This window comes from Phocoena phocoena, chromosome 7 (assembly GCF_963924675.1).
Source record: "Phocoena phocoena chromosome 7, mPhoPho1.1, whole genome shotgun sequence".
In the NCBI taxonomy this organism is placed as follows: domain Eukaryota; kingdom Metazoa; phylum Chordata; class Mammalia; order Artiodactyla; family Phocoenidae; genus Phocoena; species Phocoena phocoena.
In genome coordinates this window covers 104,164,094-104,180,063 of record NC_089225.1, presented here as the reverse complement: position 1 = coordinate 104,180,063, position 15,970 = coordinate 104,164,094, and the positions used below count along the sequence as shown (strand labels likewise).

Here is a 15,970-nt window from a genome sequence, read left to right as displayed (position 1 = left end):
TGGCGCACTAGGATTTGCAAGGTCCTCTAATCTAAAATTTCCAGTTTAGGGGCTTCCCTGGTGGCACAGTGGTTGAGAGTCCGCCTGCCGATGCAGGGGACACGGGTTCGTGCCCCGGTCCGGGAAGATCCCACATGCCGCGGAACGGCTAGGCCCGTGAGCCATGGCCGCTGAGCCTGCGAGTCCGGAGCCTGTGCTCCGCAATGGGAGAGGCCACAAGAGTGAGAGGCCCACATACCACAAAATAAATAAATAAATAAATAAAAATAAAATAAAATAAAATTCCCAGTTTAGGATGCTGGACATCTTATCTGGAAAGCCTGGTAATTCCTCTCTTCTCTGAGGGAGCTACCCAAATATATTTAGTAAATGAAAAGAACAATAAGGCTTGAAAGGAACTGTATGGTTCTAAAATCGTTAACTACTGTATTCTATAAGTTTACAGTATTCTTCGGTGATAGCCTTATAGAAATTTAGTCTGAATTGTTATTTATAACCATAAGCATTAAAATGTTTGAAATTCTATGATTCCACAAAATTTTATTTAGTTCCCTCATCAAAAATTCTCTCTTAAAAACCTTAAAGGTTTTTAAGAAGAGCATACTGCAGAGATAACATTTGAAGATAGAACAGTCAAGAAACTTGCAGAACTGGTAAAAAGAGCGATCCAGACTCAAGAAGCACATCAAATTCCAAGCACAAAATAAACACCCACATCCAGACACATCGTAGTGAAACTAATACCCTGCCCCCCCAGGCCCCCACCAATAGCCATTTCTAGGTTGCTATGTGTCGCAACAACAGGGTAGGGAGAAAAGATGAGCTTCTGAGCCTGAATAATGATCAGTTCAACTAGAGTATCTGAATACATTCATCCTTCTCTAACTAGTTTAAAGGGGAAAAAAATTATGGAACTAAGAAGAAATTTCTAGATTTGAAATTCCATTACAGATGATGTTATTCAGCCTAAAAGTTAAATGACATTAGTAACAATAGAAAAATCCTTGATTGTGCCTCTGTAATTTCATAACAATACACAATGTAATAAATAAAAATACAGATTTGGTGATCCAATTAATAGTTCCAAGTTAACTTTTAGAACAATTCATAAATGAGAAAATTCAACTAGTAAACTATGGTAAAATCAACCCCACCAATAAATAAAGATAAGGCATTATTTCATATGCCTTAAATTAGCAATCATTAAAAGGAATTCCCTCTGACAACTGGAGATTGAAGAAAGAATGGCCCACATGTCTTTTTCGTATTTATAAATATTAAAATAATCCCTTTAAACAGTAATTTAGTTGAGAAGATAAAATGTTAATCCTTATAAGCCATCAGTGTGATTTTTTTTCCAGAATTTATTCCAAGAAATAACACAAATGAAAGGTTATATACAGCAAGGTACTCACTTAACATTAAACTATGAAAAATGCTAAATGACCATGAAGACTACATAGCAATACAGAAAATATCTGAGACGTACCCAAGTTCTTAAGATGTACACTCTTCACTCAGCAATTCCATTTCTAAGAAGCACGAGGCCAAACCCCAAGTGTGCAGAAGTATAGGTAAAATTTCTGATGTTGAAAAATTGGAAACAATCTAAATGTTTATCATAGGGATGAAACATCACTGTAAGAGAATACAGATCTACATTTGAAATTGAAAGAAACCCATGATATATTGAGGAAAATGTTACAAAGTAGTAAGCATAGCATGATTCCATTCTGGAAGAAGTCTTTATATTCTTATACATGGAACAAAATCCAGAAGTACTTACAATATACCTGCACAGGATTATAGTTTTTTAAAAAATAATTTTCTGTATTTTCAGATTCTTTACAGTGAGCATATATTATTTTTACAATCAGGAAAAATAATAAATGTATTTCCAATTTGGAAGAAAATTATCTGGGAAAAGTACAATATTAAAAATTAACCAGCTATGATCACAATGCAAAATTTCATATGGGCAAAAAGCAAATACGGAGAGAAAAAAAAACAAAATTAGATCGTTGGGGATAAGAACGCTGAGTTTGAGTCCCATTAAATGTTTGTGAAAGTTTTTTGTTTTTTTTTTAAACTCACACTCTTCTTATTAAAACTGCTGGAACTAAGAGCTTCAAGGGGGGAATACAATATGAGAGGATGAATCTTAAAGTCAGATAGACTTCTAGTCCTGCCACTTACTAAACAGCTGTATAATCTCGGCGAAGTAGACACCTAAATGCCAATTTTGTGACAAATACTGCCTGGAAGCTGTTGTGGCCATTAAATGATATCAATTATATGAGGTGCACCTCACTAAGTTGGTAATTAACAAATAGTGGCCATAACATTAAACTATATGATGTTGTTGATACCTGGTACTTTCAACCTACAAAAACACAAGTTTCTTATGTTCAACCGAACAGCTGTTATTCTTAAATGTCTCATTCCAATTTCCAAAGCTTAACTGTTCTCTAAACATGTATACCAAACGACTGACGTTCTACCATGTTTCACCATTTGGAAGAGATCTCACTTTAAAGCTGGGGAACTGGCATCTAACTTACCTGCTTGAATGCCAGTTAACGGCAGAATTTATGACTGAAACACAGGAAACTTGACTCTGGTTTAGTACTTTCCAGAGTCCCAATCCTAAAGTTCAGTTAAAAAAAAAACAAAAAAACAACCATTAGCATACTACTTAAGAAAAAAGTAAGAATTTGAATCTTTCCTCATTAAATGAGTGAGACTAAAATAAATATTAGTTTCCCCCTGGTGGGAGGGGAGGGAAGAGTGGTGGGAGTGGTGGTGGAATTACTGATTCTAAGGAAAGTAAATTTTCTTCTGGGTTCTGATGATGATTAATGAAAATAATTTAAACAACAAAAATGATAGAGTAACTGAGACGGATATACAAAAAATAATGGTGACTACTACCAGGAAATAAGATTAGGGGTGTGAAAATCTAAAACTAGTTCACTATTTGCCTTTTAAATTTCAATAGGTAGTAGAGTAACTAAAATCCAATTACAAAAAATACTATCTTAAAACCAAGCTAGACCAACATGGATTTCGAGAACATCGAAATATATGGAAAAATAACCAAGTTAAACAAAGAGAACCAAGTTATAAAACCATACATTTAAAATAGGGAGGACAGTGAGAGGCATTTAGAGAAAGAGGTATATAAAATAAATGTTAACATTTCTGAAAGACTATATAAAAACACAAGAAACTGTATTTCTCTGGGATGTGGGAATCAAGTCCCAGGAAGGAGGCATACTTTTTCACTTTGTATACTGCATACTTTTAAAACATCATAAACATGTATTATATTCTATGGTAACATATAAAAAAATCTTTAAAGTCTTTAAAAACCCACAGCATTCTATGAAACACCGTATAGCATCAATTCGCAATCCTCTGCTGCCTTTTACTTAATGGTCATTTAGTCAAAATCAGAGGCTCCTTGGGGTGTTTGCTTTCTCTGTCCCTCCACTCAAGATTGAGGGAAATGTTGAGAATTTAGTTTAAGTTTTAACTCTCACTGCCTAAACTGTAATTAAAAAATTAATCAACGGACATCTGAATCACCAATTTTATCTAGGATCACTTTTCCTTGTTACAAAAGCCTGAATCACTGCACTGTTTTCATTAAACTCTACAGCCCTGTGAGTTGCACAAAAGCACAGATTTCAAAAATATAGGTAAATATATATTGAGTTTTTATCTATTGGCATAAAACAAGCAAAATACATAGAGGTTATCAAGTTTGAAAGAAAAATACATTTTTGGCAAGAGTCTTCACCAGAAAATATCATAAATTCAAATCCTACAGGACTGACTCCAAAATTAGAACAGCTAAGAGGTGGCATAAGAAGAGCCCTTTTACGTCTACTCAGGATTTGCCAATTCAAAAGCCTTAAAACACGTTTGAACGTTTGAGGCTCAGAACACTGTGAGTGGTAGGCTAGTGGCCACCTTGAGAGTGTGAATACCCTTCAAACTATATAAAATCGGAGTTTTTAAAACACTGTGATGGTCAAACAAAACACAACTGCAGACAGAATTCAGAGTATATGCCATGAATGTGCAACCTCTACATTAGCACAATAACTGGACTTTTTAAAACCAGAATTCACAATACTTGGGTCTTTCCAGATTAAATACTTCAGAGCCCAGTACGCTTCTAGAAGTAAACTAGTGTTCAAATATTTTCTGGATTAACAACATAAAACAAAAGGTTCTTCAAATATTGGATACAATCACCAAATAACCTGTATATTTAATGAACTGGGTTGTGGGATTACACATCAGTGCTGTGTGCTGGAGCTGGCCTGCAAAGAAAGACTGGTGTGTGTCTCTTTCTAACGCCAAATTTAATGATATCAGATTGGAAGGTGAAATCAGCCATGGCGAGAGTATTTATAACCACAATGTCAGTAAATACTACAAAACAGGGCACTTTTTCATAAGAGAAAAGCATTCACCAGCACAATATATGAACAGTACATCTTGGTCATATTTTCATTTGTTCAAATATACTACATAAAAATTTTAATGAATGACGTTTTAAAATATACAAAGAAAAAATTTTAACTAAGAAGATAAATTCAATACAACAGGCTAATGTAACACAAATGTTAGTAACAGCATCCTTTCAAAAGTAAATTTTACTGTCTAGGGCACAGACTTTATCAATAAAGTTGAAATGTTTCACAAAATAGGAGTCCCTGTGATACTTCAGATGTCTCTTTAGTTTAAAACCTGATCCACTAATTATCCCATTAATTTACTTGTAAAGTTTAAGTAAAACCCTAGAGAATAAACCATACTGATTTCAGCAAATTATGAAGAGAACCCAAATTAAAAATGATTAAGTTTAATTAGGTATATAGGATATAGAAAGTAATTCTCTCAGAATTTCCTAAGATTTTGTAAAAAATTGACTTACACATAAATGTAGACAGCATTTTAATCCAACAATATAATATTTGCTCCCCAGAGCAAAAGCTCTGCCATTAGCCTGTGCCTTGCTTCTTTCATCCTTAAAGTATGAGTCCACTTTAAGGACTGTATGAGATAATACACGAAACGCATTTAGCAAGTTTCTGATACACTGAAAGAGCTTAATAAGCCACACTCTGTAATACCACCACCAGGTTCTTTGCAAGTCATTATTTTTGAAGAAATATATCTTTATAAACTCCCCTAGAGATTAATTTTCTGATGTAAGCCTGAGACTACAAGTGGAGGCCAAACATGAGGTGAGTCATTCTGAACATGAGTTCAGCAGAGGAGCACAAATGTATGGTCAAGGAGGCCCCAGAGAGAAGGCACAGGCCGGCCTGAGGAGGGCAGCGTGTTCTGCGGTGTGTGCCAGCAGCAGCAGCAACAGCCAGAGCTTTCTGTGGTGACTGTACCGTAAGTTACCTTTTACAAAGTCACTCTGTCTTCAAAAGAATTTTAAAACATTCTGTTTCAATGAGAAGCAACAAGTGCTCTCTCTAAAAATGGACAAGGTATAAAAAAAACACTGGGGGATAAAACCATAGCAAACCTCCTTCTTAAGAAGTAAACACATTCCTTTAATTGTAGCCGACTTCCTGGAGGGTAGTGATTTCTGCTAGAGAAATCCAACTTTCATTTTATATTATATATATACATATATATATATACACACACAGATACAAACAAAGCTAAAATTCTTTGTTAACTATAAGCATAGGAGAGAGAAGAAATTATTCTTCGTTTTGAACTTTCTTTAGCAAGGCATTTCAGTTTTTAAATAGCTATTTGATACTCCCCCAAAACAATTAAACAATTTCAAAGTGGTCAGAATAGTAAATAATTCCTAAATAAACACTCATAACCAGGAGTCAGAACTTGTAATATCCCTTTTAAAAAGGAGCTATTCACTAATTTCATCATTATTGAAATACGGTCAAATAAAAAAGAAAACCCAGAAAACAGTATTTAAAAAGTTTACAATTTCAAATGAAATTTCAATTCTCCCCACCAAGCCAACAAAAACACTTAGAAGTTCAGGGAGTAGTATATTTACCCTGAAACTAAACACTGTTGTTCCAGAAAATATAAACGTAAAGTGTAGTGTGGTCTCAGGACCCTTGAGGGTCCCCCCAAAACGCAAGGTCAAAACTATTTTCATAATACTAAAATGTTATATGTCTGTTTCACTCATGGTTCCACAAGTGCACAGTGGAGTTTTCCAGTGCCCACATGCCATGTCACATAGAAAGAACTGTCATGCAGAAGCAGTATGAGAATCCCACTGCTTCTATTAGGCCAGATATTAAAGAGATGTGCAAAATGTAAAACAATGGTCTTCTAAATAACATTTGTGGAAAACAGTAATTTGTCATCAAAAAGGGTATTTATGTTAACATGTAATGGGTTTATTATCATTATATTTAAATGAATAAACATGTTTTTAAAAGATCTCAGTATTAATTTCTAATACAACAAATTCTGAGCGATATAAGTTACATAAACAAAAGCTCTTTGAGAGCTCTATTAAGAGTTAATAATAGTCCTGAGACCAAACTGTTTCAGAAGTCTTGGTACTGTGACAGGAAAGCAGCCACTTAGTTACTGCTTCCATTTTACCAATTGACAGGAACTGTACCAACGAGGACGTGTACTGGGAGCAGGGCAAGTCACAAGTAAAGAAAGCACCGATGTGCTTCTTCACATTTACAGAAAGAATTATTCGACAGAAGAAAGTGATTACCTAATCTCTATTTTCACAAAAAAGAGAGAAAAATATGCCTTTAAACTTATCAATGAAGTTTGTCACCCTAAAAGAAAAGAAAATTTTCTTTCCTCAGCAAACACAGGAGAGAAGACCTGATTCGACTAGTAAATCAGGAAACTCGAGTCTTCATCCTTACCACCTCTGAGTATTTTCTCCTCTTCAGTGCTCAACACAATTCTGATGGTCTGTGCAAAACCAGAAGCAAATCTGAATATGAAAGTCTAACTGAAGATTTTAATCCACATCAAATCTGGATCACTTCTTACAATAAGCATTTCAATTTCACAAGTTTTCATTTAAAGTCAACAAGAGTTCCCACTTAATTACAAACCTCAAGATTTACCCAGAAAAAAATAGTCTTTAAAATTATTTTATCAACAACTGTTTAATTTACTTGTTTCTTAGATGGAAAGCCTGGTAGGTTAATTGAATAATGGCCTACAATTTTATAGCATAACTTTGTACATGAGTTGATTGGGACCCAATACAATCTAAAACATAGGAATTCAAAGACATTTCTTAAGAATTCCCTCCATGAGAAGGGGTCTGGAAGGACACCCCAAAAATGCAGACATTTCAAGTATACACCAAGACACACCCAGACCTTTGCAGCATTCATTTAATTCTAAGAGCCATACTGCTCAGAAAAGGGGCAGAGATTTCCCAATTTTCTTGCTTATCAAAATCGTTCAGATAACCACACGTTCAGCTAGATATGCACTGGACAGCAATGTTTCAAGAAGTCTGGAACTCTACACAGATTTTAATATAGTATGAAAACAACTCCTGTAGTCACCATTCGAAAAGGTATTCAACATGAATAAATAATGTTTGAGGAAACTGATGTTCACCTCTTTTAATACCAAGCTTTAGAAACAATTTAAATCATTATAAGAAAAATTTTCAAACATGTATCACATATTTATATACGTAACCTCACCTTTTCTTGATGACACAGTCACAGTAATAGACAATTATCAGAAGAAGATGTAATATACTGATGCCCTCTAAGCTGGGCTGGCTGTCCCTACACTAACTGGTCTTTGACAATATATGCTCTTTTGGTCTGGGAAATCTATTAATCAAAACTTCACATAAAGACAAATGCATGAGCTCTAACGTATAGACACTGTGACTTATACGGGCTGCTCAAAGGCATTTTTTTAAAAAAAAATATTACAAGTTTCTCAGTTGTGTTCTGTTTTGATGAGACTGCCAGATTACCACTGGATGAATGAGGCATTATATAAATATTTAAACAAGTTCATTTGAATATTAACATAAAGCTATAACTAAACATTAGTATTGTTGCCTTTTTAAACAAAGTATTCTATAACTTTAAGGTAACACTGGGTTCCAGTTTCTTTCCCTCTAGAAATGAACATAAACAAATGTCCTATTAATATCAGTTTGTCCAAACAAAGAAAACTGAGGTGCAATCATGTCACAGTTAATGCATGTCTGCTTCCAATACATTCAAAGACAGTATTTAAAAAAAAAAAAATCAATAGTTAAAATAAGCCTTTTGCAGTCTGAGAATTCAAGATACTTTTAAAAATTTGTAAATACACATACATGCAAATTCTTCATATATACAAATTTTCACAAAATTAAGAAGTTGCAAAGAAATCAGAAGGATTACGGTGAATCTAACAAGCTACATTTAAATGCTTTACCACTGACATATTCCTGAACATAGCAGTTTTAATAAATTTTCTACATGGCCTTTTATAAAATTTTCTTTTAGACATAAAAGTTAGTCACTAGAAGTCTTCTGAAATTCTAATTTAAGAATTCAAGATGTTCTCAATTCACTACTGATATTTAAGGCCACTTTGGTAAAGGCATTGCAGCAAGAACACAAAAACAATAGCATATTTTCTAGTATTTATTTTTTTTCACCTGCAAACTGTAGCAAAACATGATCAGCTTTATTCTGCAGACAGGTATCCCTCTACATTTTTAAAGAATTTAGGCATGTATAAATAGAAGAGCTCTTTAGAAAGGAAAAATTCAAGAATGAATAAAACCTTCCAATTCTGACTCTGTAACTTTCCAGAAGCAATGGTTAAAGTGATTTTAGGTCATTCATTCCAAGATATATGACAGCACCTTAAAAGTGGCTGATCTATTTCCCCAGTAACATTTCTCACATAACAATGTGTTAAAGTTACAAATACTGATATGCACAAATAACTAATTTCTAAGAAAAATATGTACAGTACTGCAGCATAATGAATGTGGTATCTGCAATAACTTAATATTAGCCAATTTTTAATATACATGATACCGCTACTTTTTTTGCCAATTCACAGGTTAAAAGTTGTTACTGGAGCCCTCTGTTTTGCACATATTTCCTGGTGTTTAATACACAATGCAGGCTTTTTAAAGACTTCTCTTGTGTTTAAAGCTAAAATCAGTGAAACAAGACAACAGTGCAAGAGGCGGAGAGATGTAATGTGACCATGTAAAAGTTCGTTCCAGTAAAGTGTCTATATAAGGCTATAAGAAAGGATTGGTTGATGAGCTTCCTGTTGGAAATTGTCCTGTCGGTGCACCAGTCTAAAGGAAAACATAAGACAAAGTAAATAAATAAGAGTGTGTGGAGAAAATATTTAATGTTATTTAATTAAACTAGATTTAATTAAATAGTATTTAGATTAGGAATTATTGGCAATCATATTTATTCATCATTGTTATTAGCAATATACTGGAACAAAGCGACAGGTTATCAGGCACTGTGTTGTGCCTATTGATATCCATTATTTCATATAATTCTCATCATAGATTCTAAGAAGGGACCTGGCCCTAAAAAAATGCATTTATGATTCAAACCAAACCTGACTCCAGGATTCCTTTTTCACATTGTTCACTAAATCTACAGCCTCTCATAAAGCATTATTTTGACAAGAAAGCAGACAAGTTTCATGTCTAAAATAGCTTATTAACTGTCAGTGCTTTGATTTGCAACTGATTAATGTGTTTTCTGGGGTATTTTTTTGAATTTTATTTTTTTATACAGCAGGTTCTTATTAGTTATCCATTTTATACATATTAGTGTGTACAGGTCAATCTCAATCTCCCAACCAATTCATCACACCACACCCCCAGCCCGCCACTTCCCCCCTTTAATGTGTTTTCTTAAAAAGGGATCGTGCACAATGGCTGCCTCGGATTTGTATAATCTTGCAGAATACCAAAGAGCATCTAGGAGGAATCACATCCTGCTTTTCCCAATTTGAAAACAATGCAACAACTTAGAAAGTGCTTAAAATTGCATCTCACTTACCATAAAAGGATTACTAGATACTCCAGCAGCTGCAACTTGACCAAAAGGGGTTACCACTGGCTTTGTTTGTCCAAATGCTGCAAAACCTGCACCTTGTTTAAAAAAACCCACCAATTATAACCATACCTTTGAGACAATCTGATGCTTATAAAGCTTCATAATGAGTTTCAGAAAAATTCCTACCAGAGCAACAATAATAAAAAAAATCAATGTTAAACTGTTGAGTCTCATGCTCTTTCAAACAGCAGTTAAACTTCCACTGGCATGTCTTAAAGAACTTACATTGACTCTCCAGAAATGGTTAATTCCAGTTTGTCTCAGCTACGTAAATTGCTGACAAAGGATTTAATGAAGAGATAAGCTTGTGACTATTTGAGAGGGGCTGTGATCCAGGTATTTCAAACTTTAGCAAATGAGTGAAATGGGCTCCCCACCAACCAAAAAAAAAAAAAAAAAAAAAAAAACCAAAAAAAACCCCCAAAAACAAAAACTGGTCTCTAGTGAATTTTCCTGAAAACAAGTAACAAACTCCAACCACAACACAGTCACCTATTTAGAAAATGAGTTTATGTCACCAAAAAAACCCCAGAACAACAACAAAAAACGTACACAAAATGGAACAAAAACAGTTCTCCAATGCAAAATAAACAAAAACACTCTAGGTCTATAAAGTTTCCTTTTAAAATCAAGAGGCGTATTAATAACACAGAAGATATAAGAAAGACACTGGAGATTCTGAGAAAGAAGAGGTACTCTTTAGTCCCTGATTTCTCCTAAACCTATAATCTGGTCACAAAAACTACGAAATCACTCAATTTTCTGTGGCCCAAATCACCAAAGGCTTTTCTATATTTGTGTAGTAAACATTCAGCAGATAATGCTACAGCATTCTCTAGATAAGTCTTTTTGTCCAAACATTCATATTATGATACATAAAGGACACCTGCAGTGGACCTACAGCTAGCCAAATGTTAGATCTTACCATTGGGCTGTTGAGAAAAGGCTGTCTGCTGAGGGAAAGTTGCTTGGGCTGGGAAGGCAGGCTGCTGGAAGCTGCCACTAAAGCTGGTGGGAAGACTGTAGGGCGTGGGAGTCCCAAACCCCGCAGGCATGCTCATGGATGCCGTGCCGAAGGTCGCCGCTGGCAGGAGAAAAGAAAGGCTGGTCACTTATGAAGGGTAGGTTTTCGTATATATACGCATTCTCAACGTATGAAACAGACATCATTTACCTTAAAAAACAGTATGATGTATTTTAAACTCCAAAACTCCCAACAAACTTAATAGTAAGTTTTAGCTCCAGTTTAACATAATCTATATTTGTTCTCCTGAAACCAATGACCAGAATGAAACTCATAAAGCTATCATTTGAAATCACAGGAAAACTTCTCAGAGTAATTATATACAGTTTGAGTCTAAACAGCAGTCTACTTTTTAAAGTCTATCATCATGCAATTCACATGTATACTCGTATATACATTTTTAAGTTTTGTTTTGCTATATGCAGTAAAATAATCAAGCATTTAATTGTATCCAGTGAATTGTCTGCTATAATGTAATATATGTGTTCCTGGAAAAACATTGAAACCCTCTGCAAAATAATTCACTATAAATAAAACTTACAGGAGAAATGGGGTCAGAGGCAGGCCACTCAAAACCTATGCAGCTTTCTAACCCAAGGCAAAAAAAGGGGTGGGGCGGGGGGCGGTCCTAATAAAAACACTAACACAATTAAACTGAAAACATATGGACTCCCATTCCTTTTTTGGAAAGTAAATGAACACTGCTTTGGACAAGGGGTATAAGGAAGGTTAGGTCAGGACTGATGAGTTATAGAAACTGGGGCAGAGTACATAAAAATTAAACAAATAGTGAAATAAGCATTCTTACAAGAGACAAAGAATGTAAGATGAATGACACTGTGTCCAATAACTTCTCCATGGCTTGCCACGTCCAGCCACTATAACTTGATGGAATAAAGCATTCATTCACAAGTTGGGGAAATGCGCGTGTGAAGTACAGCTATATATATACATGGTATGCTGTCATCACTCCCCCCGTTTACGAATTACTTATGAACTAATTCACATTATTACATTATCATATTATTATATTATTTATATAAACACATATAGTAGCAGAACAGTATATTACTTTTTGCTAGTGAAGATTCAAAATGGAACCTTCCAACTATATGTTGTAGGAAAAGCCTAAGTGAAATAAGAGCCAATAATGGTGCTTTTAATACAGAACACTAGAAATTATATACTGAAATATTTTTAGCATGATGCTATCAATAAACATAATTCACTGAATTTCCTGATTTTAAGAAAAAATTACCAACTTGATTGCTGATTTAAGGCACAAGAAATTAATACTAAAAGTGCTACACAGAATTATCTTTTATTTAAAAAAAAACTAAAAATCATGTTACGGATGTTGCCCAACGTAATTCTCATAATCCTAGTTTTTACAACAGTGCAATTCTCCGCAATGAACCTAATTAGATTTTCCAATTTTAAATATTACTTTTTATTATTGATAAGAAAAAAGGGGAACTAAGCCACTGGGAAGCAAGTGAATTAAAGAATAATAAGCACACTGCAAGGGAAACGGGAGGGTTTCAGAACAGACAACAATGCACTGACATAACTTTGACAAATCACTTTTTAAGAAAGCAGTATAAAGCAAAAGTTGGATACAGTTAAGCAAAACCAAACTCCATGGAATAATGTGGTAAAATGGTTTGGTGCATCGAAAAGGTGTGTCACTCAAAGTACTATGAATTCAAACTTAAGAAAAATAATTGAGAAAGCTATTAACATTCTAATGTTACCATGGAGGTAAGCAACATGCTTTTCAGTATTAAAACGCCACAGAAGATTTTCATGTAACTTTAAATATAATGTATTCCCAATGCCACACATCCATGACCACTCCATTTTAAAACATGGAAAAAACTTAATTCCACATGCAGGGATCCAGAACACCAGCAGAAGCTTCCACAAGCAGGTAGACAAATTGCCACACAAATCTAGATATTAGCTGTGGCCACCTACCAAAATGAGCGTGAGGAAACACTTGAGAATGCATTGCTCCAGAAAGGCCTTATGGAAAGCCATAAAGAGACCAATGTCAATTAACTTATGAATAACTACTGACAAAATAAAAGTAAATTTGTTTCATTAAAATGTTCTAAAATTAGAATATACTGTTACAAAGTAGGTAGCATAAGAATACATAATAAAGACACATCCAACAGAGTCTTTTTATTTCAACTATATTCATGACAGTAGTATTTACACTGTTTGAAATAAAGGGGAGATTAGAATACCAGAAAAACAAAATATCAAATGAAGAAACATTTAGGAAATCCATCTTTTAAACAAATAACATTTTTTTCATGTGAAGATACAATAATATCCATAAAAATACTTTCTAGGCCTCACCACTTACACCCAAAAGTGCTATTCATAGGATCATCTAAAATGATCTAGCATCTACCTTTAGCATCTAAAAATTCAAATCTAAAAAACTAAAAATAAAATAAAACTCAAATCTTGGAGAAAGCACTTGAATAATGTTTGATTGTTTTATTTATGACTCCATACATTAACTAGAAAAGCCTAATGATAACTCAAGTGAATTAAATATTACGCAGGAAAAATTATTCGATGTAGTTCATTAGAAAGGCGAGCAGCACTTTCAGTTTAAAATATGATGGCTAAAAAGAGAGAGAAAAGAAAAATACATCTTGTGCAGATCTTACCTGGCATGACTGAGGTCAGACAGGTTACATATAAATAAATGTAATTAACAGAAAACAAATTTAGGTTGTTAAGTACCAGAACCGCTGTTTTAACCATCTGGAGTGGGGTTGTTTCTAAAATATATGGCTATGCATTTTAAATTAACATACTTAACACCAACTAAATTTGGGGAAACAAGGCGATTGAGAGATTAGAGTGGTTCTGTCTTGGTTCTGTAGCTTTCTAATTACAGGATACCACAACTTCTTTAAGCCTCAGTTTCGTCATTTGCAAACGGGGTGGAGGGACAGGGATAGTATAATACATATCTACTTTACAAAGCTGCTGTGATTAAAAGTGCTACAGGGTAAATATCCAAGGAGTGTTATTTTTTCTTGCTAACTTAAAAAGATGTTTACAGCGTGTTCTAAATTCAACAAAAGGCTGATTGAGGGGGAAGGGTTCTGAAACAAGCTTGGTCACTTTATCTCCTTTCTTAGAGCACTTTATAAGCTCTGAGAAATCCTGCATTAATAATACTGGTTAAATTTTGTTTAACTCAGCATTTCCCATATATATTTGGGCGTAGAATCCCTTTCCATGAAGCACTGATAACACCATCTCAGGACACATGTTCTACAAAATAGGCTTTGGCAAAAACTGACTTTAGTCCACAGTGATTGTTAACCAGTATTAATTTCTGTACCTCAATCTGCAACAATGATGCCTAGTTCTGGGCTGCTATAAAAATATTTTAGACTTGTTTTAACAACTTTTTGATATATAATTCACATATCATACAATTTGTCCACTTAAAAGGTAGAACTCAGTGTTCTTTTTTAACGTTATTCACCAGGTGTACAACCATCATCACAATCTAATTTTAGAACATTTCATACCCCCCTCACTAAAAGAAATTCCATACCTATCAGCTCTCCATTTTGCCCCACCTACTTTCTATAGATTTGCCCATTCTGGACAGATTATAAATGGAATCATACATTATATGTCACTCTGTGACTAACTTCCTTTATTTAACCTAATGTTTTCTAGGTTCATCCATGTTGTACCATGTATCAGTACATGTCATTACTTTTTATTAGCAAACAAATTCCACTGTATGGCTATACCACATTTGGTTTATTCATCCATCAGTGGATGGACACCTGGGTTGTTTCCACTTTTTGGCTATTAGGAATAATGCTGCTGTGAACATTTGTATACAAGTTTTTGTGTGGATATATGTTGCATTTACTTTCCTATGAGTGGAATGAGCGGAACCAGTGGAAACAGTGCTGGTTTAGAAGCACTCCGGGTACTAACACTAGATTAGTCATTGATTAATTTTGGACCCTTAAGGCGGGGCAGGGGGCGGGGGGAATCTTTTAAAATCATTTTTTCATTAAATGAATGTTAGAAAATAAAGGTACTCATTCAGGGACAAAGGAGAGATTTAAGAGTTATAAGAGAATTTCCTAATAACCGAAAATTATATTAACTTTATTAATTAGATTTAAGAGCTCAAGTGCTCTGGAAAAAGAATGCTAATTATAGAATCCTAAAATAAAAAAGGTCTTAGGCCACATTGGCTAGTCTACTGAAGGTTTCTATATAACATGGTAAAAGAAAGCCCAAAAGCTTTGTAAATGCAGGAAAAAAGTTATTACTAAAATGTGCATTTTAAGAATGAAATACATCAGTAAAACTTCTTAAATAGTTCACATTGAACTATTATCAGTACCCTCTTTCAAAAGCTACCTCAAATGGAATTTAACAATACTAATATATTTAAGAACACAAAATATTTCTAAAAAACTATTAATTTTGATGGTATGAAAACACTGGAAATACCTAAGCACAGTGTATTTGTCAAAGTGTTATTTATATTTCAGCTTCAGCAGAAACATGTTATATAGTTAACATTTACTTTGACTTAGTCAATTCAATAATAACCTAGTAAAGATGATCAATGTGCTAAATCAAAATGGTTTATAAGGGGAAAAAATTTTTTACCTTGAAATAAAAATTTGTGGACACAGTAGGCTTACCTTTCAATAAATTTTGCTTAGGCTAATATTAAAATTATATCATCTGAACATACTTTGTACACTTTATATTATTTCACATCCCATGTAGAACCTTAACTTTAAAGGACTTTCATACT

At 34.0% G+C, this 15,970-nt stretch overlaps 1 protein-coding gene across 4 annotated transcripts in view; it reads right to left on the bottom strand.

The window, feature by feature from the left end:
* Positions 1 to 8,644: 8,644 nt before the first annotated feature.
* AGFG1 (ArfGAP with FG repeats 1) overlaps positions 8,645 to 15,970 on the bottom strand; it is a 72,061-nt gene continuing 64,735 nt past the window's right edge. For 2 of the 4 annotated variants that reach the window (XM_065880362.1, XM_065880364.1), the window contains 3 exons: positions 11,041 to 11,199; positions 10,059 to 10,144; positions 9,272 to 9,331 (listed from right to left, as the gene is read on the bottom strand). In XM_065880362.1, the coding sequence (XP_065736434.1) occupies positions 9,272 to 9,331; positions 10,059 to 10,144; positions 11,041 to 11,199 (305 nt within the window). Of the gene's footprint in view, positions 9,332 to 10,058; positions 10,151 to 11,040; positions 11,200 to 15,970 lie in introns of all 4 variants that reach the window. The other 2 variants (XM_065880363.1, XM_065880365.1) reach the window with 2 other exon arrangements.